The 25,275-nt window shown below is 39.8% G+C and overlaps 1 protein-coding gene across 3 annotated transcripts in view; it reads left to right on the forward strand.

Moving 5' to 3' along the window:
• Positions 1 to 25,275, forward strand: part of LOC115401135 (cell adhesion molecule 2-like) — a 186,252-nt gene that overhangs the window by 114,847 nt on the left and 46,130 nt on the right. For 2 of the 3 annotated variants that reach the window (XM_030109323.1, XM_030109324.1), the window contains exon 2: positions 9,871 to 9,897. The exons of the other annotated variant lie outside the window; for it this stretch is intronic. In XM_030109323.1, the coding sequence (XP_029965183.1) occupies positions 9,871 to 9,897 (27 nt within the window). The remainder of the gene's footprint in view (positions 1 to 9,870; positions 9,898 to 25,275) is intronic. 3 annotated transcript variants of the gene reach the window in all.

The following is a 25,275-nucleotide window of genomic DNA, read 5'->3' on the forward strand; positions in this document are numbered from 1 at the left end:
AACTGTGTGAAATCAAGTTTTCTCGATTACTCCGGCTCACCTCGCCCGGCGCGTGTCGCTCTAACTGGAGGGACACTCGCAGGCTTTTGTTACATGAAGTGCCTCAATTGAAACACAGTAGAGACAAGATGAGAAATTGAAAGAAGAAATTGGTTCGGGGCGTTGTCAGGAGGTTACAATCCGCGTGGCTGTAATGCTACCTTTCAGTGTTTGAGAAGTGTGTTTAAATTGTGGTGTTTTTCTGGGACTGAGATGCACGGTTACGCCGGAGCGTGTGCTGCCTGGGGAAAGCAGAGAGAGAGAGAGAGAGAGAAAAAAACATGGCTGTGCCGGTCTAAAGGAAGGCCCCGCTATTTATGAAGGAGACTCTTTTAATCGAGTACTTCATTTGGTATTATCATTTCAAAAAGCTGAAGGCGCTGACCATTTGTTACTGTTCAACCTCACTGATAATCCACCAAAAGCTGAATTATTCACAAAACTCAGGGCAGCAGGGAAAAGATGCTGAACTTCACCATCTGTGTTATATCGTTTCCAATAGATCGCAGTGTTTTTACTTTGTCGTTTGCGACTCCAAGCTTTGTATTGATCATCCGGAACTAGCTCTAAGACATACAGTAAATCCTCCCACAAAAAAAAAAAAAAAAAAACAATAGACAGACAGATCTTCAATCAAGAGCTGCACTCTGCTGTAAAATGCTGTTTTATTCTCCTCTGTGTGCATTATTACGTCAATTATTACAATCAGTTATGCTAATGCACCCTAAATGAGCTCATTTGTCCAGTATAGTTCACCTCAATCAGGGACCGGACCCCTTGATTGGTTCAATCAGTCCATTTATAACTGATATCTTTAAATTGTGAAAACCATTCTGTAAATGAAACATCGTCCCCACATCTTCTGTAAAATAACGATTCGGTCCCGACAAGAGCATTTTTGCATTTCTGTTTCAGGAAAGTTTCGTGATTATGAGACAATGTGTTGTAAATGATGTCCGTGAAAACCAATGTAGCGAGCATGTTTGGTTGAGTTGATGCTGTTGGTTGTTGTTTTTTTTTTTTTTTTAATGGATCCACACAAAAATGCAGGCCCATTTTGGTCCATGGGCCTTATGTTTGACACCCCCAAGCCTTAGATTTCCATTAGCTGTCTTTGTCACCGACGTGCGCGGCGAGCTGGCGCGGGTATTAAAACCGTCCTGTGATTGCACTGGTGGGTGTGTGCATGCGAGCTGGATGAGATGAAGTGCTTCCCTGTCGGAGGGTCGGTAACGGCCACATGGCTCCGGGAGGGTTTGTTTTGTGACACCGGCGGGGGGAGGGCGGTGACCCCGGGACAGGCGCCGGCTCCCGCTGCGTGAGAAGACGGACCTCTCAGCGGTTGGTTAAAGCCGTCGCCGCATGGAATCGGCAGCCATCGCTTTGTCACGAGCCCGCATCCAATCCTCAGAAATGAGTCTGACAGATAAATGAACAGACTTTGCTCCGACGCGATGCAAATACATCAAGCAGGCTCCAAATTCCTGCCTCGTGCGGCTAAACTGGCCAAAGTCCCATCTTTCTGCCTTGTTATGTTTCTCTTTTTCCTTGTAGCTTCCTTATCTCATTGTCATTGACATGCTATTATCCATTTCATTGCTTTGTTCTGGCACATCCTGCGTTCCCCCGTCTGGTGTGGGATCCCTGTTCATCCTGCACATGCTCTCAGTCATTTCTCCCCTGGTCTTCTCTCAGATTGTTATGTAAAGCTAGGTAAGCTGGGGGGTTTTTTTTGCACTGCCTTGTCTTTTTGAAGAGTGCTTTGCATTGTCCTCATTTGTTCATCATTAAATAAGATTATTTTAGGCTCACTCTCTGATATATATACCGGCGCGCGTATGGAGCATCCCTGAATAAACATCAGTCACGTATATTTGCCGGAGTCTTGTTAGGACTCTTTCATCTTGAAAGCACCCTCTCGTGTTATTTCAAGGGTTATTTTCCAAACCACAGTTATTTTGCCATTTTCCTATTCAGGTCATAAGGACAAACAGATTTTTAAACCCCGCTGAGGAGGCACTGGAGCAGAGAAATCAAGCATGGGTGTACATTTTCTGGAGGGGAAAAGAAAATCACTGAGTATTATAACAATCCCAGACACGTTTGGATGTTTGGTTTAATACTGATCATATTGGATCAGTTTTGATCATTTTGCAACATTTAACTCTCTCTATGCCTTTCTGAATCATGTTCCAGTCACACTGCTTCAGAATCATATTAACTCGAAAGCTTTAACCCAAAAGACGACAAAATATCTCCTTATGTATTTTATGACAGTCATCGCTTTATAATTACAGGTTTGAAGAAAAAAAGAAACAGCCAAATATTATTACTTGCCCTATCAAAGGTTGAAAATGTACTATGATCCCCAATCTGTGCAAAGTCCATCCATCCAGTATTTTCTCAGCACTTTATTCAGTTCGAGGCCACTCGAGGCGCCTGGCAGGTCACCAGTCAAACAGAGACGCAGACAAACAGTCGCTTAAGGTCACGAGTGAACCTCAAGACTTTGGATTATAGAAGGAAAAACAGACACAGAAAAGCATCTGCTCAGAATAAAACTCGATTATTTTCTCACTTTGATATCTAGACACAGATTCACAGTGATTCTCATCACTGTTTTTTTTTTTCCTTCTTGCAACTGTATTTTTAGCAAATAAATGAGAAAACAGAGCAGAGGTGGCAAAAGTCCCCCCATCCTCCAGCGAAGTAGGTCAAATGACACATGCAATTTTACATTTCCCACTTTAATCGAACTGGGAAATTCTCACTGTGAGCCAAGCGTGCCCGCCGCTACCACACCACGCCATCCTGCCTGTGGAAAAAAAAGTAATCTCATGTTGATGACGGCGCTCTCTGTTTTGTAATTGACACATTTGAAATGCAAAACTGATAATCCCTCCGTTTACAGCGGATCAGACGCAAAGCTTCAGTCTTACTTTATTACAAGTGTGCGTTTTGAGAAAGCTCATTATCATCCAGCTTATTATCGCCTTCACAAACTATACGGCGACCCGAGTGGACTCATGTAAACGTGTTCGGGTCGTTTGAGCTCGATGAAGCAGAGGCAGTCGGGTGTTTTCAGTAAATCCATCCATACGCTGTGAAGTCGGGTTTAAAAATACACTCATGCATTTAAACATAAGTGTACTAAATACACTGATTTGCAACAGAGGAGTGTGCTGTGATGTGCTCTGCTATTGATTTTTAGCGAGAGCCCTCTTATGAATGTCAAAGTGCTACACTTTTCAGAGGGAATATATTGATATGCTTGCCATGTGCTTGCAAACATTTCCAGTTCACGGCAAGGAGAATCTCATCATGGTGTCTGACTTTGTCAACACTATTAAATTTGGAGGGAGTCGGAGATTAATAACTTCCACGTAGGGGGAAAATAGGAAGTAGCACAGACTCGGAGGCTTGTGGAAAGATTAATGAGTGTCAAAAACAATGAATTTTCCATTAGATAGCAGAGTGGCTTATGTTAGTTGCATGATCCTCTCAGTTTCCTTCTCAGATAACAGTTTGTTCATGGATCACTAAGAAGTGACCCATTTTCTTTGGATAAACATTTTGTCCTTCTTGCAAACTTCAGATTTACTCTGACCTATTTTTGATGTCAGACGCAGAACTTTTTTGAAGGAATAGTGGCACATAGAGATGACCAACCCACCTCTGTAATGCCTCGTGCGACCCTACACATTCGTTATGACTTATGTTCCATTTGGAAATTATTTACATTCAGGTTTTTAAATAGGGAGTTTATTATTTCAGTGTATTTCTGTATGTTTTTTGCTCTGAAAACCAATTACTTAGCTTAGAAATCTCATGGTTTTGATATGAGTCACACTTATTGATACATTCAGTTACTATTCCATTAAGGTTCTAAACACAAACCATGACCCCAACTGGAACTTCACCTAATTGTTTTTGTTTTAAAATCTCATGTTCAAACATTGTTAAATCTCATGGAAAACACTGAGCAGTGCTACATTTCTGTTCCATAGTGTTAGAACAGACCTCACAAGTCTCCCAGTTTCGGGACCCCACAAAGTCGCTTATATAAGACCACACAGACAAACACGTGCAATAAGAAAAGAATATAAATCATGGAAATACGGCTGCAGATTTCCATGAAATGCGCAGAATTACCTCAGGAGGAGTATTTATAGCATGCAGCATTAGCAGCAGATGTTTCACATCAGCGAAACAGAGAATTACATTAAAAAAGAACGAGAAGGTGAACGTGCCTGCTAATCCCTTGATATTGTACTAGATGTTGTTGATTAGCTGTTTAAATCTGACTTCGCTTCAACTTGTATCATTATCTAAAAATACATTTAAGAAAAGAAATGTATATTTACACGTGAAATATTGTGCATTTTTAAGTTGAACGGAACTATTTCTGTGCATTACTGTTCTCAAAGACACCTTTGCAGACGAAACAATGTCTTCGTCTTCACTTTTCCTTTTCCACATGCGATTGTTTTAAGGTTTTTCAGGTATTGCTGTCTTTTGAAAGTACTGTGTGTGTTGCTTCTAGTTGGGTCTGGATGAGTCCAATTTCTTGATACCCGAATATTCATTTTATTATTAAATTGAGTTTAATAAATGTGCGACTCTGAAGGCAAACATTGCTGTTATTGTCTATCTATTTGTGCATGACTGGTTTTCTGTGTTTGTTTATATCCTTGTAAAGCAGTCATTACAGTACATTGAAGCACATTGATACGATTAAAAAAAATTAATTGTGGGAAATATGGAATTCATTTATCTTCAAACAACAAAACTTCCCCATCAACAGCTGATCCATGAACTGTTGATAACATGAGCTGAGGAAAAACAATCAGTCGCTAAAAGTTGGGTTAGAAACACCAGTAAAGTATGTCTTCTAGGAATTCCAGCTGTTTTTATATTCATGTGGTTCATGCTTTGTGTGTGTACCTAAATGCACCGTTGCTGTGGTTAAAGGTGATCATTTTTAGTCGCCACAGACACAAAACCTAATATTCAGATTATGATGGATGCAAATCAAGAACAGTCTCTTATTGCTTGTTGCTAGTTGAAGTTATCGCTCAGGTCTCCTTCTTTCTGACTGGCCCTCCCCATGCTGCACATGAATAAAGTCATTACTGTCAATAAGACCCTTTTTCAATCATATTATTCTTCATGTTGCGGTTGTTGTGGCGTGTGTTTTTCTTCTAACAGAGGCTCGGCCTTGCTCTGTTGTTTGTTCTCTGTGAATGAAGCTTTAGAAGAAAGCTGGCGGCGAAGCCAGACAGGAGGTTTCCCGGTGAAAGTCCTTCCTAAATCTGCTCTGACTGGAGGTCACATAAAGTGCTGTTTCTTTGTGGACACAGGGGTTGACTGACAAAAGCACTTTTTAACTCGCAGAGAAAGAGGCTCCACTTGTGGGTTTTACCTCTCCTCCACCTCTGGTCCACAAATACACGGCGTGCTGACACATCCTGTCTATTGTCGGGAGCGTCTCGCAGCTAACGGGCCGCCGTCCCTCTCCAGCTGGAGGAGCCGGCGGCATTGTTCGCACCGCGCACACACCGTTCGATTCTCCTGTTGTCAAGTATAATTTCTGACTTCTCATCATCACTCCGTTGCTCAGAGTTGCATCTGTATTCAACGTGCTCATCAGTGCCGCGTTGGTGTGTTTACCCGCTGCTGATATTTGATAACTGCTGGGCATCCATCCTAACAATAATGACATGTTTGCAGAGAAAGCTGTTTGAGAGGCATGACTTTGTGTGTGTGTGTGTGTGTGTGTGTGTGTGTGTGTGTGTGTGGGGCTCAGTGTTACCCGTGTTGTGAGGACGTCAATCTGCATGCGCAATCACACAGTGGAGAAGTAAAATCAAGTTGACGCTGGCTGCCTACATATTTCCTTTCTGCTGAAATGATTTTTAGGTCTTATATACGTGGCGGTTCGAGCAGCAAACAGGAGGAACGCTGACGTTTCCGTCGCCTCTTCCTGTTTTCCTTTTACAACTTGTAAGAAGAAAGCTTGATTTCATGAAGAAGTGAAGGGGAAATTATAGTGGTTAGAATCTGTGACCAGAGTCTCGAACTTTGGGGTGAAGTGGACGGCCCGGAGGTGTTTCAGGTTCACATGTTTGAATCCCACAGGTGAGCCCTTCACTCCTTCCGCTCACAGAAATTAGATAAAATTGCAGAGAAATTATTTTCCCAAGAGGAATCAATAAAGTATTCTTTACAAATTAGGCTTAATATAGTCGCTGTAGTCCGACAGGCGTGCCTTGAAGGCTAATACAGACACCTCCTTCATGTTTTAAAATAATAGTTACAATCCAAACAATAACATTTGTTTGTTAGTTTCAATTTGAACGTCACGGACTGAAACTGCTACGCTTCTGACTGTACTGACTTCTTCTAAAACTAGAATTTGCAGGTAATTGTGAGCATCTCTGAGACACATCGTATCTCTATTTATTTATTTATTTGCTCTAACTTACTATCCTTTACTGAATGATCTGGTCGAGCTTATTGGTGGTTCAGGTGAATTTTTTTGTAAATTTGTGAAGATATCCTTTTATTGTTGTTCAAAATTGTTTGTTGGGGGAGGAGTGAAAAGGAAATAAGAGTAAACACATTGTGTACAGAAAATATATGAGTGTGTCTGCTGCATGTAGTACAGGAAATTATGTCCCTTATATCTAAACTAGAAGTTACATTAATTGTATAGTTTGCGTTTGTTTTTTCTCAGACATGATTTCTTCTAAAAAAGAGGAAGGGTTAATATCAAACTCACTAAACGCTGTTCAGCCAATTTTGTAAAATGTAGAATTACTCCCACCTTCAAAAACAAACATCTAGTGTGTTTGTTTGTTTGTTTTAATTGTGCATGTTCAGTTGTATCCTGGCGTTTTGTCAGTGATCAACACTGACGTTTCCCTCTGTGTGTCAGATGCTTGGAGAGCCGCTGGAGATATCTCAGAGGAAATACTCTGAAAAAATGCACCATATTAACATAAATGGCAAGAAGTTAAATAGTCCTTTTTTAATTTGAATATACATGATGAACGGCCTTGGTGTCATATTTGTTTGCGATTTGCAGGTTAACAGTTTCCTTGTAAGACCCAGGCGCCTCTGGTACTCCAGGCCTCACATATTCTCTTCCAGTGAACTTACTTTCTGCAACAGGAGATACTGCGTGGCAGGATTGCCAAACATAAGGTTCGTGGGCCAAAACCGGCCCATGAGAGGCTCCAATCCCACCCACCGAACCACCCAGTAAATTAAACTAGTCTCAAAGTCATGCTGCAGCAGTTTTGAAAACCATGCATAATGCAACAGCTACAGGAGAAGCTTATGGTGCATTTCACTTTATTTTACACCAGAAGGTGTTAAAATGTGAGATTTTTATCAGAAATTGTTCATTTTATGTTAAAACATCGATATATTTATCATATGCATTCTGCACCACAGCAAAGAACAACTTTAAAGTGAGGTTTGCATGTTTCTCCTTTGTTTTCGTCACAGTTCAAAAACATACATTTGAGGCTAATTCGTGATTATAAACTGCATAGTGTGTGTGTATGTATGTATATTTCTGTTGTTGGTGGTCTCCAGAAGCTCTGGGGCCACATGCAGCTCTTCAGGGCCTCCTTGAAGTTATAAAGAAGCCATTATTCTATATTTTTTCCGCATTCAACAGAAAACGCTGAGAGAAACTCTTGACATGCAATCAGAGGCAGTGAATGTAACACTCAAGTATTCTAATATCTTGTCAGTGGATATAAATAAGGTCATCTTACTGGCACCTCTTGCATAGAAAGACTTTAATTAAATGTGGACAGACATACATAAGACAAGAGTTCTGCCGTACACAGTGAAGCTACACCGCCATTCTGAAGGTTTGAGAGGTTTCCTGGTTCCACTACAACTGTGGAGGGCAGGGACGACTCTCAAAGTTTCCAGACCCCTCGATCAGAATGAATACCTGGATCTTACTCTGTGCTGCTTTGTTCCATGTAGCATGAAGAGCTGCTTTAGCACTGTTCCCTGTGAGCCATTTTCAAAAACCTAGTGTTGATTTGTTGTAGTCTGAAGCATTTTGATAACAACACTCAGGCCTCATTACCGGAGAGACAGCTCAGCATCTCTCGTTACGTAACCCCAACAAAGTGCTGGTCTCTGGAGTGATGATGAAAAGAAACTGTTTACCGACCTGCCAGCTTATCTGGAGTAATTGGCACTGAAGGTGAAAGTTGAACGTCATTGAGCGGGAACCTTTCTCAGGAACTGTTACTAAAGAATGACTTCTTTGTGTGTTGGATTAACTATTTTGCCGCTCTTGTTGACGATCATTTATCCATGCATGCATACTGGAATAATCTTGATCCAAAAAGGCTTCGCATTTGTTGGTCATTATCCAGAAAACATTGATAATTTTCCATTTCTTGATGGAAAGCTAATTACAAAGTACACCTTTTACACAAGTCCCCGCCCTTTTTTCCCTCACAAAGCTGCTGTGTTTTCTCTAAATATTTAATTTACCATTTTCTGTGATGGTTTGACTTTTGACAGACCTTCTGTATTTATCGCTGACTTCTGATTTTTCTATTCATCGGTTGTATTTTGTCCTTGTTTTGTATTGGACTACTTTGACCTGCAATTCTCCTGATGAGCAAAATATTCATTCTCCTCTGTACTTAAAATGCAGAGAATAATTGGTAATCTAACCACGCTGTTCTCATGTGTTCACATCTTTTTTGTTTTTTAGAATGATTGAATCGCATTTAAATGTGTCAAAGGAGAATCCCTACTATTACGGCTCATTCACATATTTGTACCAAAATCATTTCATTTCTGTTTTCCTGTCCCTCTGTGTGAGAAAATAATCTTATACTTAGCCCAAATTTGAAAAAACGTACTGCCTCTGTAGCTCATTTTAATACTCAAAGCAGGGAGGGGAAGATCCAGAGAGGCGTCTGGCACTATTTAGTCGGCTAAGTGGAAAAAAGAAATGATATTGAAGCTTGTTATGAGGTGAGACATGTCCCTCTGGTTGCATTGTCGTCTTTGACATCTGTTTCTTCAGTGTCAGTGAGCGATTTAAGAAAACCCTGGGCAGGTTCATGATGCAGAGTGAGAACAACGATAAATCTTAACAATTTTTCAAATGGCTAATGTCGATACTGTCGCTGACCTTGGCCTGACCTTGCTCTCCTGGTGTGGTCATGTTTCTCACATGTTTTCGAGATTTCTAAAAAGTATAAATTTCACCACCGAAGCAATCTGAGAAAACAAAAGGAAAATATTTATAGTCTGCGTTTATTTCCCCGTTTGAACGCGGATGACATTTGTTTGTCTGTAATAATTACAACACATTTAGATTCTTCCATTTATGGATCGGTTTCGAAGCGAGCGGCGCCGTTTAGGTCACCGCAGAAAAGAATACGGGGGAATTTGCAGCAATTTAATTGGCGTTCTATGACTTTTGCTCTAAGTGCCGAGTAAATAACTGTAATTATTACGTGAACCAGCAGCTACAGATGCATGTTTTGATGAAGAATTAATGATACGACTGAGTTTGTTTTTGAGCTGAAAGTGATTAAACTGTGATATTGGTATTCATGTCTTTTCTGTTGCTAAAGTTGTATTGATGTTAAGTTCTAACACTCCACATGTCACAAGGCTGTGTTGTAAATTAATACTGACTGTACGACTCCCATTTCCACATTCAAAGCATTTAATGTTATACCTCCTGTCACGGCTTTTAAGGCAAATTATCATCAAGCTATCAGTGCTGCTCCTTCTAACTTGCTGTCTCCTTGCTTTACCCCTTCATGCTATCAGTGGCTGGGACAAAAAGCAAAGCGAAAGGTGAGTTATTGCCTCCATTTTCTTGCTACATGATTTATGTTGCACACGGTTTCCAATAAACAATGTTTGGAACACCCTTTTATCTCCCCCTCGAGCCGGCATGCATTAACATACACGGCTCCTTCTGAAGATTTTTGTTTTTTTATTTTTTAACCTTCCGTTCTTTCACGAGAGCCTTGCAGATGCTTTTCCTCTCCCGCAACCTGCCTCACATATGTAGAGACGCACACCGGGGAGGCCGCCTGCCTCACCCGGCCATGCTTTCCTGTAGCCTCTGAGCAGCAGCTGGGGGGTTGTTCCTGGTTCAAGGACGCCTCGGCAGTGGATGAATCAGGCCACGGCGTTTCTCATTTGCTTCCGTTACCCAGAATTTTTTTTTTTTTGCAGGCGTGCCGCACGCCGGAGCTGCAGACCTCCCGGTCATACATCTGTTTTTCATACTTTATTTTCCCTCCGCCCTTCACTATTTAAGGCTGCAGGTAGTCATTGGCATTGATCCTGTTCTATAACCTAATGAATAATCATTTTCATGTCAAATATTGACTGGGAGCAGAAAATCTTGGCTGTTTCCACCTTTCGGTGATGTTGCACCGGCTTTCGCTCTCACATTGCATATACATTATTTGTTGGAGCTCATGTTTTTTCTGGCTCACTATCCAAACATCAATACCCGAGCGTCTCCGCCAGTGTAGTTATTGCTGCCATTGTTAGTGTCGCTATTGATGGATCCAGTAAAAAAAAAAATAAATAAATAAATAAATACAGAAAATAGAAGATGAATAAGAAAAATAAGCTTGTTCTGACTTGTTTGCTTCGGGTGTACATATGACCAGTTTGAGATTGGAGCAGGACTGTTGTCGTTCCCATATTGCACAGTGAAATGCAATACCAACAAGCTTTCATGCATCACACGCTCGAGTGTTATTTAGCCTCAAGTTTTTGTTTTGTTTGCACATCACTTCAACCGAACCTATTGATTAATGTGGTTAATTTTCCTGAGTGAATGCCAATTGTTTGTTTCTGTTTAGTTTTTTTTCTTTTAATTTTTTTTTTGGAGGAAATGCAGTGTTTTCTAATTACAGAAGTAATTAAAGGGCTGGTTTTTAATTAACAGAAGTTTTGCATTCAGCATTTACACCTCTGAAATGTAGTTCGACGTCAGGCCCGTTCAGCAGACTAATTATGGTCTGACTATTGATTCACGCATCTTGTCTGTTGTGTTGCACTTTGTGGGTTAACTGTTAGAAAGACCATCCTCGTCATTTTAATGGAAAATACGCCTTTGGGTTTATTCACTGATTTATAAAATAATGAATAGATTTATCTGCTCTCTGTGCGACGCTTTGACCAGTGTTGGCAATGGAAGAGAAGAAAATCATTTACTGAAGTGTAAACACTGCGTCAATAAAATAAACTTCCCCATGGTCATCCCAAACTTTTTTAAACTCAATTTTTGCACCAGATTCAGCTCGGCTGCTTTTTTATTTTTATTTCTTTTTCCTTTTGTTGAGCAAAGTGGATAAAAAATAAAAAATGCAGCTACTCTGCTGGTAGTGAAAGCAGTAAAACACCAGGCTGAAATAATGGCGCTTGTTTTATTTTTTTCTTCTTTTTTTTTGAGGTGTCTTATGTAACCATTATGAAAGGCAGGTTGAATGCGAATTTAACAGCATTTCAAATAAAATGGCTCTGATGGAGGTTGTGTTACATCAAAGAGGACAGGGTGACAATTCTTCATTTGACAACATTTTATCGAGCTCCGAAAAGAGCAGCGTTTTTTTTTTTTCCTCGCTGCATTTTTAAGCAGGGCTTTTGTGGAGATGGACGAGGGAATGTGTGTATCGCGCAGCACAGTTGATCGGCGATGTTTGAGTTCGTCCGCAGCCTCATTAAGTCCTACTTAGCGGCCACTCAACACCACGAGAAAGTTCAAGGGAAAAAGTTGGTCCATAACTGAGAAATTCTCAGTGGTATTGACTGAAAGTGACATAAACAGAGCTTCTATGTTTGTTTTTTTTTCTTTTTTAATGTTGAATTACAGTCTTGTTAAATCCATCCGGACACACGAAACCTTGGACGTTTGTTTCCTATTGCAGCTGCAGTTTTCTGGCTAATGCTGCATTCATGCCCGTTCTGAACAGCTCATTCATCAAATTGGGAAGTTGGGAGTTCTCCTTCAGACGCTGGTTCATTCACATGTCTTTATTCTGCGGAGCATGCTATAAAAAGACACGTTGTGTTTGTGTAATCACAGTGTTTAAGCTCCGCTCTCACAGTAGGCATTTATGTGAAGATTCGAGCCATTCATGTGAATTTCCCCATTCAGTTAATCTGTCGTCTGACTCTTTACATTGGATTCTCATGGTGGAATCTCATGATCCATTCAGCGAATCAGCGCCGCTCCCCTCACTGTGAGGCAAAGCAAAATCACTCCATTGCTTATCACTGATTTCACTTCTTTACCTGAGAAAAAATAAACAATCCAGTTTCAGTACAAGTCCTGAAATCTACAAGTACAATTTTTTTTTTTTTTTTTTGGCAATCCCATGTAGAAGTTAGAATCATTTATCTAAGACATGAGTGTCAATACAAGGCCTGTGGACCAAAACCAGGCCGGTATAGGCCCAAATCCATTGATTCCTTCAACAGATTTCTTTAGAATAGTGGACTCAACAAAACACTGAAACCCGAGCTGACACATCAGTGATGCTGCCGTTAAAGACTGATACTTCAGCTCACATGGTCATGGTGGCTTAAATTTGTAAACTGACATTGACTTTTAAAACATATAGTCACAACAAAGAAAAACTTTAATGTCTAAATTTACGGATTATTATGGCACTATTTTACTCATCCATCTTCTTTTCTGTTCGTGACCGCTGAACTGAAATGAGTTTGTCACCCATGACTTGAAAGTTTCCCCATTTCTCACAAAAACCCAAAGCTGAAAGATTTTAATCAAAAATCACATCACAGCATAAAGCTTCTATCTCACTAGTTTGTGAAGAAGCGCAATCAGAGGTATTCAAATGAGGGTTATTTTGTTTGCTTTCAATCCTGTTTACAGGAGAATAATCTGCTGGAAATGGTTGTTTTCATGTTTGCTTGCATTGAACACAGAGGGACAGTATGGAGCAGTGAACAGCCACAAGCAACAAATGTGGAGTTGGGCACTCGTGAGCTACTGTCACGAGTGGAGGACGGACTCAAAATAGCCAGGAAGAGCAGGTGTTGGGACTCGATTAGACTAGATTAAATAACAGGCAACGCAGGAAATCCAAGAACACAGGAACACAGGGAACATGGCAACGCAGAGATCACAGAAAACAGACCAACTGGCACAAGGCGGCCAGCAGAGGCCCAAAATATACAGCTGTCACCAGGTGAAGACAATCACACACTCAGGCGCAGGTGAAAGACATCAGGAGCAGGCATGAGGAGGGAAGTGAAGGATCCTGAAACCAGAGGCAGAATGAGAACTTTCCATTTTCACAATTACAGCTTATTCTGAGGCAACACTGTCAGGGGATATTTTAGGATATTTTGCACATTTCAGTTGAAAACGGATGTACAAAAGAAAAAATATCACATCATAAAATCAACAAACAAAAAGTTGTGGTGAGCCAGTTGAGGAAAATGCAACAACTTTACATTTGCTCCCGTTAAATACGTGCAAACCTGCAGTAGCTCAGGCTCCATGCGGCCAGATGCATCAAACTTGTGTCAAATCCTTTGCAAGTTAGAAATGTAACCGAAAGAAATGAGGCATCAGTGTGTCAGTCTGGAGAGACAGACCTTTAATTTGGAGGGTCGAAAATTCTCAGCCACATCACAAATGTGCATGTGTTGGAATGCACGGTTTGTAGTTTGCAATTTTATCTTTCATGAGACTTATCTTTCCACCAAACTCCAGGTGAATCCATGGAATCATACATTTTGAGACAATTGTCTGCGCCTTGTTTGGAGATTGTTGACATTTTAAAGCAACATTTTAACAATTCCAAGCTGAAATTGTTGCTAATTTGTATATTTTCTGTAACTGTATGGTGAGTTGTCACAACCCTGTCAAAAAAAAAGAGGACTTACCATTAGGTACTGTAACTTAGCTTTTATTTTAAACCAAACTTGAAACATATAATCACTAGCCCAATAAAGGGCGAAATGAATATCATGATTCAATTAAATGTAAATCCAGTAATTGAATAAAATTGGAAATATATTATTGAGCCACACATTAAGATTTCAAGGTCTGCATAAGACCTGCAGGCTGCCCCCTTGGTTCAATAGCTGTCACATGTGTCACATGTACAATAATCGTTGGGCTCATTAAAGGGCTACTCTTACAGCCAGAAAGCTAATTATAATATGCATTCATTTCCTTTGACATTTGCTGTCAATATGTCCATTTTTTTCTTACACTGATTGCAGCACAAAGGCACAAAGCTCTGAAATACCAGTATGTATGTGTACATGTACATATATATATATATATATATATATATATATATATATATATATATATATATATATATATATCCCAGAGTTAATTTAAGGTGCATCAAATGTCCACTTTGGTGAGTAACACCATTTAAAGGTGTAATTTCCTGCTTCACCTGGAGAAACCGCTGCGTTTCTGACCCACTTTCTGAAGCTGATGTATTGCCACTTTCCCCTTTACTTTTTTTTTTTTTTTTTTTCTTGCACAGCAGAAAAAAACACAGCTAAGAGTTTCCCCCAGCAGGGATATTTATTGCCAGTTCTGTGGATTGTCCACCCCCTCGGCCCCCCCGCCTCCCCCCACTGTGGTAAATCACAGGGGAGGACGGCGCTCAGTACCACCTCTGTGTCAGGAGAGCTTCACTTTTGCTCAGGTGCTCCTCAGTAACAGGCACCAAATGTTCTTTTTGATGGAGGGAGAGGCTGACGGACGGCTCTCTCCATCCTGGTTTATTTCCCGTCTGGAGGACTTCATCGGCTCGATCTGGCGGCGTTTAAGACCGGGCTGCGGATGCAGGGCATGAACACAATGCAGAGCGGATACACACACATGTTGTGTGCAGCGAGGTTATCTCCATATTGTGGTGTTGGCAGTTCAGATAAAGGACACATGCATTGTAATGTTTCCCGATAAGATTCTGCACAGTCATTTAATGGAAACAAGATATTTGCTGCCATTTCATTGTATTTAAATCCATTTTATATCCAAGTGACCTGAGTGCATACTGCAAACTGTTCCTTTCCATTAAATTAGATGTCAAAGAGAGTGAATAAAGTAGATTATTAATCTGGGCTCCAGTATTAAGAGTAATTTCTATCAAAAATGGTTGTTATTCAACATGAAAAAGGGAATGTTTATCCAGTAGGTTCCGTTTCTTTTTGTTCCTTTTTAAAAGAAGCAATTACATTCCTTAATTAATCAATTAATTATTGAATTTATTTATTTGATTGTTCTATTGTTTGTGTGTTTTTAACCTCAGTATCACATTGAAGCTCTGAATTTTTGGGATTAGCCAGTGATTGCTCGTTATGTTCCGGCTGATATTTCCAGTTATATTGTGATTTAGAACATTTGTGTTGACAAAGACACTTTTTAATACAAATTTAACCTGCTAATAACTTTTTCTTTTTAGTATTTTTTGTAGGAAAAAGAAAACAATTACAACTAATTTTGCCAAAAATAAAACAAACATTTTGGTTTTCATGTGTTTAGCGTTGTAAATGCACAATAACAAAAGGGTAAAAAATTAATTAGAAAAACATAGATGTGACAACATTTTTAGTCAATATTCCTTCTGGTGGAGAAACAGTGGAAAAATTCTGTTGACTGGAAGCAAAAAGGCTGTTATGAAAAAATGGCTTAAACCTTCGTCGGCCTGCTATTGTGACTGGTTTAACCTCATATATGAAATGTATGTGATAGAAAGACCAGAGGAAGAGATTTTACAAAATCTGGACAAAATGGATTATACCAAAGCTACACAGCTGATTTAGATGTTTAAATGTTGACTGACTGCTAAATCAATCTTTTTTTGATTGAGAAATACACAGTTCATTCCAAAACTTTTTTAGAACGGTAACATTAGATGAAAAAACAACTATCTATATTTATTCTGCTGAAGCAAACATGAGTGCTTGAGTTGTTTTTTTTTCTTCTGTATTACACTACACTGCTGTAGTACATTCTTATCCCACTGCTGCACATCAAGAACAGTCAAATTTCAAACGTTTCCTCTTGATTTTAGTTGGTGACATTACCAGAGTTCGCCGCATGCATCACCTCTGACATGTAATGAGCAGATTAGCCTCAGTTAATGGCCCAGGTTTGGATTTATTGCTAATTAGCAGCTAGCCGTCCTGGAATAGTTGCTCAAAGCTCCCCAATCTACTCCGCTGATAGCTTTTAAAATGGCCTCGCTCGCCGAGTGCCTGAGATCAGCAGGTTTACCGTCAACATGGGACGTATTTCTGTTGATGTCCAACCAACAGGCTTTAAATTACGCTGTCAGTGTGAATGATTGTTTTTGGTGACAGACGTGACCTTTGTGTCAGGAATAAATTAGATGAAATATGTTTTTGCCCATGTTTTTCCTGTTCAGGAAAGGTCACTCTAGGTGAAAACCATCAGATACGACGGAGGTTGGTCTACAAGCTGCCTGATAAAAGTGCCTAGTCTTATCTTTCTCCCCATAACCGTTCACTTTAAAAGCCTTTCTTTTATCAACACTCGCAGTTGAGTGTAGTTAATGAGGGTGCAACAAGAATAATATATTCTAATAATATTCAAATGACGGATGTTGTCGGATTTATCACGCTGTTTGCGATTGCCTCTCCATTTAATGCTTTCCCGTGCATAGATATGGCTCGGATATTCATGTTAATGGATTAGTCTGCTGCACCTAGCTTCTGTTTTAGGATGAATCTGCACTTCTTCAACACACTTATCTGTCCCTATAAGACTGCAGAGTCTTTGGCACAGAAACATCCGATGTTACAGCTGCGCTCTGCTCTCCCAGTTCGGAGGTTCCTGATACTCCTATCGATTTGACTCAAATGAGACTGGATTTCTTCCAGATAGCTTATCATGTCATATTCATTGATAGGGGTGGTTATAGATACCTGATGAAAACAGTGAGTACAGTCACTGTTTTGGATCTCAGTGTTCGCTGTAATATAATCAGGGTTCGATTGGACATAAACAGCATGAAGTCCCTTCAGAGTACAGTAAATATGGCACAAAGCAAAAGATACTTTTAGCCTCTGGCGAGACCCAAACTCAGCTGCACAGCACTTTATCTCCCTTTTTCTGTTTGTCATTGAGGTTAAAGTTTAGAATCACATTTTCACTGAGAAATGAATACATTATTAAAGTATTGGTAAACAATAATCAGAAAATTGAATAATTAAGATTGTTAAAATGTCTAACAATAGCTAAGGATAAGGATAGCTAAGGATAATAAGGAAAGCTAAAACTGCAAGGACGAAAAGAACAAAATTGAAGAAAAAAACATGAAATGATTAAAGTTTTAAAAATGGTGAATTTTCTTTCCCCAAATTTCCAAAACAGCTTAATTCACTAAAATAAGTAGACAACTTTTCAGGATATAAAAAAAAAGGAAGAAGGACAAACAGAGTGAAAATGGAAAAAGGATAAAAGTTCTTCAAACTCATAAACACATCTTAAAAAAATAAAAATGCAACATTTCACAATTTTTGGAGATGTATCAAAACTACGACTGTATCGCCTGCGTTATCATCGTTTAAAATATTGTGGCGTCGAGCGGCGACTTGAAGGCAGGAGACGAGGAGGCTGCTGCTCTTTCACTCAACCAAAGCTTTTATTGTCACAACAACTAAAGCAATGGCTACATTTCACACGCCACACAGAGACAATTATGGCCACCTCGCAGGCCCCCAGCAACCCCCCAGCAACCCCCCAGCCCACGGTCCGACACATAATAAACAAAACAACACAAAAGTGGCAACAGCACACAGGAACACAAATGCAAAACATTTTTATGGGAGGATTTTGGACTATAAAGACAAAACTAAGCATCATTACGAGCCTCCGCACAGAGCGGACGGCTCTTGAAGCCGCTCCTGTGTGTTGCAGTTGTGAGGCTACAGTGCAAACCGCTCTACCATGATGTGTCATCACTGTTTAAGCTCCTTAGCTGCTGCGGGTCAAAAATCTATATTATAAGATACGATATTTCCTCTCTGATGTGCGTCAAAGTGGGTGTTAGTGCCCTGAAGTGACACACAGCATGGAATACAAATGTGCAAATAAACACAGTTTCTAAGCGATTAGCTCAAAGCTTACAGCAGAAGCTATTGTTCCTTTTATCATGAAGACTTCTCGTGGCAGATGTTAATATGATTATTTCCACATGAAACCTTTTTTTTTTTTTGTACTTTGTTTTACAGATTCAAAAGTGACATCTCAGTGGATTAGTTGAGCAGAAATCTCTGTGAAGTGATTTAAGTGTTTTGGATGATGGGTTGTGTGTGCGCTCACTTTCAATAGGCCTTGGCAGAGCGGTCAGCCTTCATTTAATCCATTCCATTCAGTTTGAGGGAGAGGTGTTGTTAGTTCTGGCAGGAAGACCACATAAATGCTATACTAAGCAATAATATCAATACTGCAGTGGAGGATCATGTGACAGGCAGCCATTATCCAGACAGCCTCAGACAGACACTCTCAGGCCTGATTACATCTCTCTGAGTTGAGACTATCACTCCTGAATCCAGTGTGTCTCTGTGGCACGGCACATGTCTGACCATGCCCCACGCCGAATCAGAGCGAAGGGCTCAGCACAGCCTTCATTTTTCACTTTTTTTTATTTTAATTCTTTTTCCTGTAAGTACTCGTGAAGTTCGGGGAAACAAAAGAGTGATGTGGAGCAGAGTACGACCACCGCCGACTTGGGGAAGGTTTTATCGAGTGAGACACAATGGTGTGCAGAACCCCGAGCACCGGCAGGCGTTTGATCAGCCCACAAAATTCACTCTGCAGCATGACAATAACATACAGAGGGAGAGGTTTCTCAAGGAACAGGGAGCCGCACAACAGATGGCCCCACAGAGTCCTTATCTCAACATCATTGAGCGAGTCTCTGCGCGAAGAGACAGAAGCAAAGAGAGCGCCTAAACCCACAGAAGAACTGTAAAGTTCTCAAACCAATCCACCTGCCAAGTGCTGGGAGGAATCTGCAGACGAGCTGCCGGGGAGGACTGGAGCGGTGTTAAAAATGAGAGACGGTCTTCACAAATTGTGATTTGTTTTGGATTTCGATCACGTTTGCTTGAATGTGATTGTCCTCTCATGGGTGTGTGATTGTGAAATTTTACAAGAACAAAGCCCTGAAATGCTGTCAGTCATAATTACTGACAGAAATTCAGTTTTATTCTGAACAGTCAAATGTATTGAAAGTAAAGGTATTCCTGGTTCACAGCTTACGTCACTCAGTGTTTGCGGCGACAACCTTCGGTTTGGACTCAGAAGGTTTTATTTATAGCAAGCTATCTGCTGGATGGCGAAGCACAAACGACAGGAATGCCTTTTAATATTTTTGTAAGAAAGGCAGAATGCGTTGCCTTGAAGGAAAACCACTGGACGCCTCTGGCAGACTGTGTAATGAGCACTTTATGGGCCTGGTTTTCCACGCTCCTGCATAAACTGTGCTAAATTGCATGCAAATAGATTGCACTTGCGGTTTGCATATGCTTTGCATGTGCACGACTCGGTAATATCGTATGTAATGTCATGTGCAAACCGCAGGGTTTTGTGTGCATTATTGCTCGTTTTAGCTGTGGAGTGTGTGGATGGAAAGCACAAAATGAATTGCATGGAGATGAACGCGTCGACGGAGGAAGCTATCGAACAGAAAATCAAGACGGCAGATGATTTCTCACAATGTAAAATGTTCACCTTTGACCTGTCATCCATCTCAGCAGATCCATAAAAAGAAAAACATGAATTAATGAAATGGAAACATGAAGCCAAGCTCTCATTGACACTACAACATATACTGGATAATTTTTGGTATGATTATCATAACAATAGTAATGAAATTAAAAATAATTCAGATCATCATCTGATCTGGAATTCAGCACGGGTTCATCATTTTTATTAGCAATTTGAACTGTTTTTTCACAAACTCTGTCCAGAAAATATAATCAAGTAAACAAAATGTCAAAATAATACATAAATCAATGAAATTATTTAACTCCTCATACTTACTGGAAATCATTTCCCTTCAATCTAACATTTCAGCTTATTCACAGGTCAGACAATAGATTCTTCAGCAGATGAAGATTATAGAAAATCTGTATGTACATCTATAGTTAGCACGAGTGCTTTCAGTGCATGAAGTTGAATAATTTGGGTTTTCTATGATTTCCAAATAATCTCATGACAACTTTTTATTCATGACAACATTACACACGTGCCACTCAAAGACAATAGTAAAAAAAAAAAAAAGAACAACAAGATAGTTTTGAAAATAAATTCAGGAAATTTAAATCCATCTATTTAAAAAAATGTGTCTTCAGCGTGTTTTTTGTAAGAACTGGAAATATATAAAAAGTTGTCCCTGATAGCATAATGTACTGTTGTCAGTGTCTCTACATGTAGTGAAATCAAAAGGTTTTACTGAAGTAAAGTTGGATTTTCATCAGACACACACAAAATGATAGTGTGAATGTGCTTTCCCTCCTCATCTTCCCCTTCCAGCTCCCCTTCTATTAAATTCAGCATCTTTCCTCTGCTACAGCTCCCGGGTCGCTAAAATAAAAAAGATTGTATCGCAGATTCACCTGGATTTCATTACAACTTTAGCATACTCTTATATTATATCTCCTATATTAAACTTCCTGAGTCTTGCAGGGACGGTGGTTCTGCAGTAAGTGGACAACCGGGCCGCGCGCCGAAGCCATTTCTATACTAGATTCATGTAAATTCTCTCTCTTCTGCTCACTCTCTCGGCCCCACTTTATGATATTGCTGAAACATTCAAGCAGAAAGCAGCGAAGAAAGGCTGAATGAAGCATTAAATTTTTCTCCATGACACATTTACAGTCCGGCTGTATGCGGTACGGCGGAGCGGCTCTGCCTCACGCCGTTGCTTTTTTTTCCCCACTGAATGCTATAATAGTAGTGGTGTTAGTACAAGAAAACGCAATTCATGAACATGGATCTTAACAACGCGAGTTAACGTGATTCCAAAACAGCCGATACGAACGTAGAAACAGTGCAGAATGTCTTTTCTTTTCAAAAGAATGGTCTTGATTTAGCGGTGTGAGGCTGTGTGACAGGACATTTGCTGGCGTCGGTGTCCTGACAGAGAAATCCTGCCATCTTTCATCTTGAGCCCGGATTTAGCAGCAGCAGCCCGGAGCCTCACCCGCGGTGCCAGAGCCGCACTCAGATTCATCAGGGGCCAAAAGGTCAGCGAAAATAGCTGAGGGCAAGGCCTCGCCGTAAAAGTTAGCAATGCTACCATGTCATCAGTTAAAAAAATAAATGGTGGCCAACATGGCAATAATAAGGCTCCCTTGGCAAGTCGTAGCCCAGAGCCTCGCTGGGCGCTCAAACCTATACGATCATCTGTTCTCGACAACTGATAAAGATGAAGAAAAGCTCTCTTTCTTTTCTCGGAGCTTTATCCAACATTTAAAGTCCCACTGAAGGTCATACAATGCTTTTCATAAGCGCATGGTAAATATGGCAGGAAAGTCAGGTTTTCCAAATATTAATTTAGTTTTTTTTTTAAATCTTCAGATTTCTTTCTTCTAAATAATTGCATTTTATTACAGCTGAGTAGCAACAGCGGGCAATCTTTGAAATGAAAGAAAAGGCAAAAACATGACATGTAAACTGTGTTTCAATAAGATACAGATTGAGCATGCACAGTGAAACATACGTTTCAGTTTATATAATTTCAGTTTATATCATATCATATTTCTCAGATTGTTCTCTTGTCTTATACAACATGGCCACACAGAAAGAATCCTGTTCAAACGGTCAAATACAGAATTATTTAATGAATATTCCTGCATAAAACAGACTTAATTGCATGCTCATACAAACAGATAGCTCTCTCAGCTAGCATGCTTTTTGCAGGTGATTAGGAATCAATTAGGATCAGCTGGAAACACTTTGGTTTGCGTGACTTGTTGGAGCGACTGGATGGAGCCCCATCCTCTCTTTTTCAAACTGTTAAAACAGATGTAGTCAAAAATCCCGATACTCAGCATTCATCTGATGGCATTAACTCCTCCCAGTGTTTAGCTTGATGGGCGACACGCCTGATATTCCATGTTCATGAAGGCAAACATGCTAAATGGAAGATAAATGTTTGGCAGGCTCTTAGTGCATCACATTGGTACATCAGCTCCTCTGTGTGTGTCCAATATCATATTTATCTACATGCAAGCTGTTAGGAGATGAAATGTGCTTTGTTTGGTAAATTCCACATTTACTACCACCTTTTCTTCCCTTTATGTCAGAGGAGTTTGCATGCACTTTGCACTTTGTGATTAAAAAAAAAGAAGAGGGAGCATTTGTGAAAACAGATTGGATCAAAAAGCACTAAACTGATTTCAGAGTGTAGAAAATTTGTAATAATAGTGATGTAACTAAAACACAATGGCGTACAACTTCATGTTTGCATGAAAGCTATGTCTTTATGTGCATTAGTAGCTGTCTTAAAATACAGGTAATATTGTTATTTAGTTTTTAATTGATTTGATGTTTTTCATATATATATATATATATATATATATATATATATATATATATATATATATGTATGTATGTGTGTGTGTGTGTGTGTGTGTGTGTATGTATATCCCTCCCATCCCCTGCAGCAAATCACACCCTGGCTGTGTATAGTCCAATAAGGACTTATCGGCATGTTGAATGTAATATGAGAGAAAGCGTCATCGCTCGCTCCCTCGAAGGATCCCGCAGCATATCAGAAGGGCGTATTGTGTAAGAACAGCTGCTGGGTAACAAATTAGTTGTGACTGTGTAGCACAAAATGATCTGCCGTCAGAGCTCCACCAATCCCGCTCCGGTGTAAACGGTAAATATCGACTGTCACGCGGCGATGTTTCCACCCGTACCTGTAGGTGTGGTCGATCCGAGGTCGCCCAGAGAAAAGATTCTGTGGTTCTGTTTGTGTTTCTATTTGCAGCGCTCCCAGAGAAACCACCTTTTCATCTCCACACGCTGTCATGTGAAATGATTCATAACTTTGAGTGGGATGTTTCCAGTGGTGGTGGGGGGGGAGAAGAAAGACAGAAAAAAACAAAACTTACTGAAAATTTTCAAATGTCTTTCCTTGATGTTTATGGAAACACACACCAGAGCAGAACGTCTTCATTCGGCGGCACTCGGCGTTGCCTTGAAGTGCTTTTCCTCCAGAATCATTGCAATAAAGGCGAGGGGAGTGAGGAATGCTGAATCGATGCGGCGTTTCTTCGGCGGTGGCCAGACCGGATCGTAAAATATTGGACACGACCATTAGCGCGGGGGGTTATTTACGGCAGAGAATGTGTTTGGTGTTACTACCTGTATGACCTCTTTGAAGAATTTAGCTGTAATGTCTGCTACACTGGCGGACATGTCATACGTGATGAAGTGTTTATTGATTCTTCACGAGAAAGTAACCGAGTTAAGGATGATAAGTTTTCTCAACACAAGTAAAACACTGAAGATGCGAGCTGAATTTACAGCCCGGCGGAGGTAAATCTTTCACCAGGACTTCACGCTAACTCGCACCAGAAAGCTGCCCATATTGGTCTGTTTTTAGAAAAGCACCGCTCCATACCAGGAATGCACACCTCAAGAGGTCTCAAATTTTAATTAAAAGGAATATTTATCCTTTTTTTTTCCCCCTCTCAACATGCTGGCAAATAGGCCACACAGAGTTAACAAATTAATTACAATTTAGTCAAGTTCCAACAATTGGGGTAATTACTGATGATGTTCCTGAGAGAATATTGTCAGTTTAATTACAATGTCACACAAAATTTCAGATTCGCTTTTGTTCAGATGTGTTGATTTGATTATTTATCGATGATCATTCTTGAATCTTGTTGTGCACGGTAGAAAAGCAATGCTAATTTTTATTCCAAATTTGCATGTTCTCTCTGTGTCTACACTGATTTATCCGAGTCAGGGCTGCAGGGGGCTGCAGCCAATCAGAGCAGGCCATGTGGGACGACAGGGTACATCCTGTTCTGGGAAAACACAGATCGGCAGTCACACTCACTCACATTTACACCAGTTCAACACAGATGCATGTTATAATCCTGACCAGGAGGAACCAGAGTAGTCTTGAGAAAACCATAGATATCTTATAGAACATCAGATGCCTCGTCGCCGCTGCTGGCCAATGAAGTCAGACGTCAGCAGTGGTCGGCCATCTTTGTACGGGAATCTGGCTCGCTCATAACATTGTGTTGATGAGACATGAACTGTTTAACACGCTATGACTTGCTCAAATTTTAACCGATTTTCAAACGGTTTGGTTTGTAATAAACATCAAATCTCTGTTAATGACATGACATATGTTTGATGAGCATGACATGCCCTAAATATATATATATATATATATATATATATATATATATATATATATATATATATATATATATATATATATATATATAATACGAGTTACTAAATATATCTTATCGTAAATATATATCATATCCTGAATATTCATAATATTCTTCATATTAGGCTCCATGTTCAAATCCTTACACTGAGATATATTTATAGCACTTATGAATAATTTAGACAAATCATACATGTCCATATGTTTAGCTTTGTATGAAAATATTTTAAGATGTGGCAGGGCTGCAGTGGAGGCTGAAGATAAACAATTTACCCACCTGAAAATTCTGAAATGCTTAAATCTCATGAACCTCATTATATTGCATATATTATATTTATTAATATATAACATTAAACAGTAACCTTCCACATTATTAAATCTATTGTGAATGTACAATGTCCCCCCATAGATTATTTAAACATGAAATAGTGAGTGCCCCAGAAAACACATAGTTAAAAAAATATTGAATTAGGCTTTGTAAAAAATTATAAAAGGAGCTCAGAAAGTCTCAAGTCAAATAATGGAATTACTGTCACAATATAATTAAGTAAACAAATAAAAGGCAACTGAGTGAATCTCTTGATCAATCAATTTTTATATAACTCAGAGTCACAACAGCCATTGCCTTATAGTGCTTTAAGCACTATAAGGCATAAAATTTTCAGCGAAATAAGAGTATAAACGTCTGTACAGATCACCAGCCTTACATTGCGTTCCACAGAAACTCTCTAAGGTTTCCCGTAGAAAGATGGCC

Source organism: Salarias fasciatus, chromosome 14 (assembly GCF_902148845.1).
Source record: "Salarias fasciatus chromosome 14, fSalaFa1.1, whole genome shotgun sequence".
NCBI lineage: Eukaryota > Metazoa > Chordata > Actinopteri > Blenniiformes > Blenniidae > Salarias > Salarias fasciatus.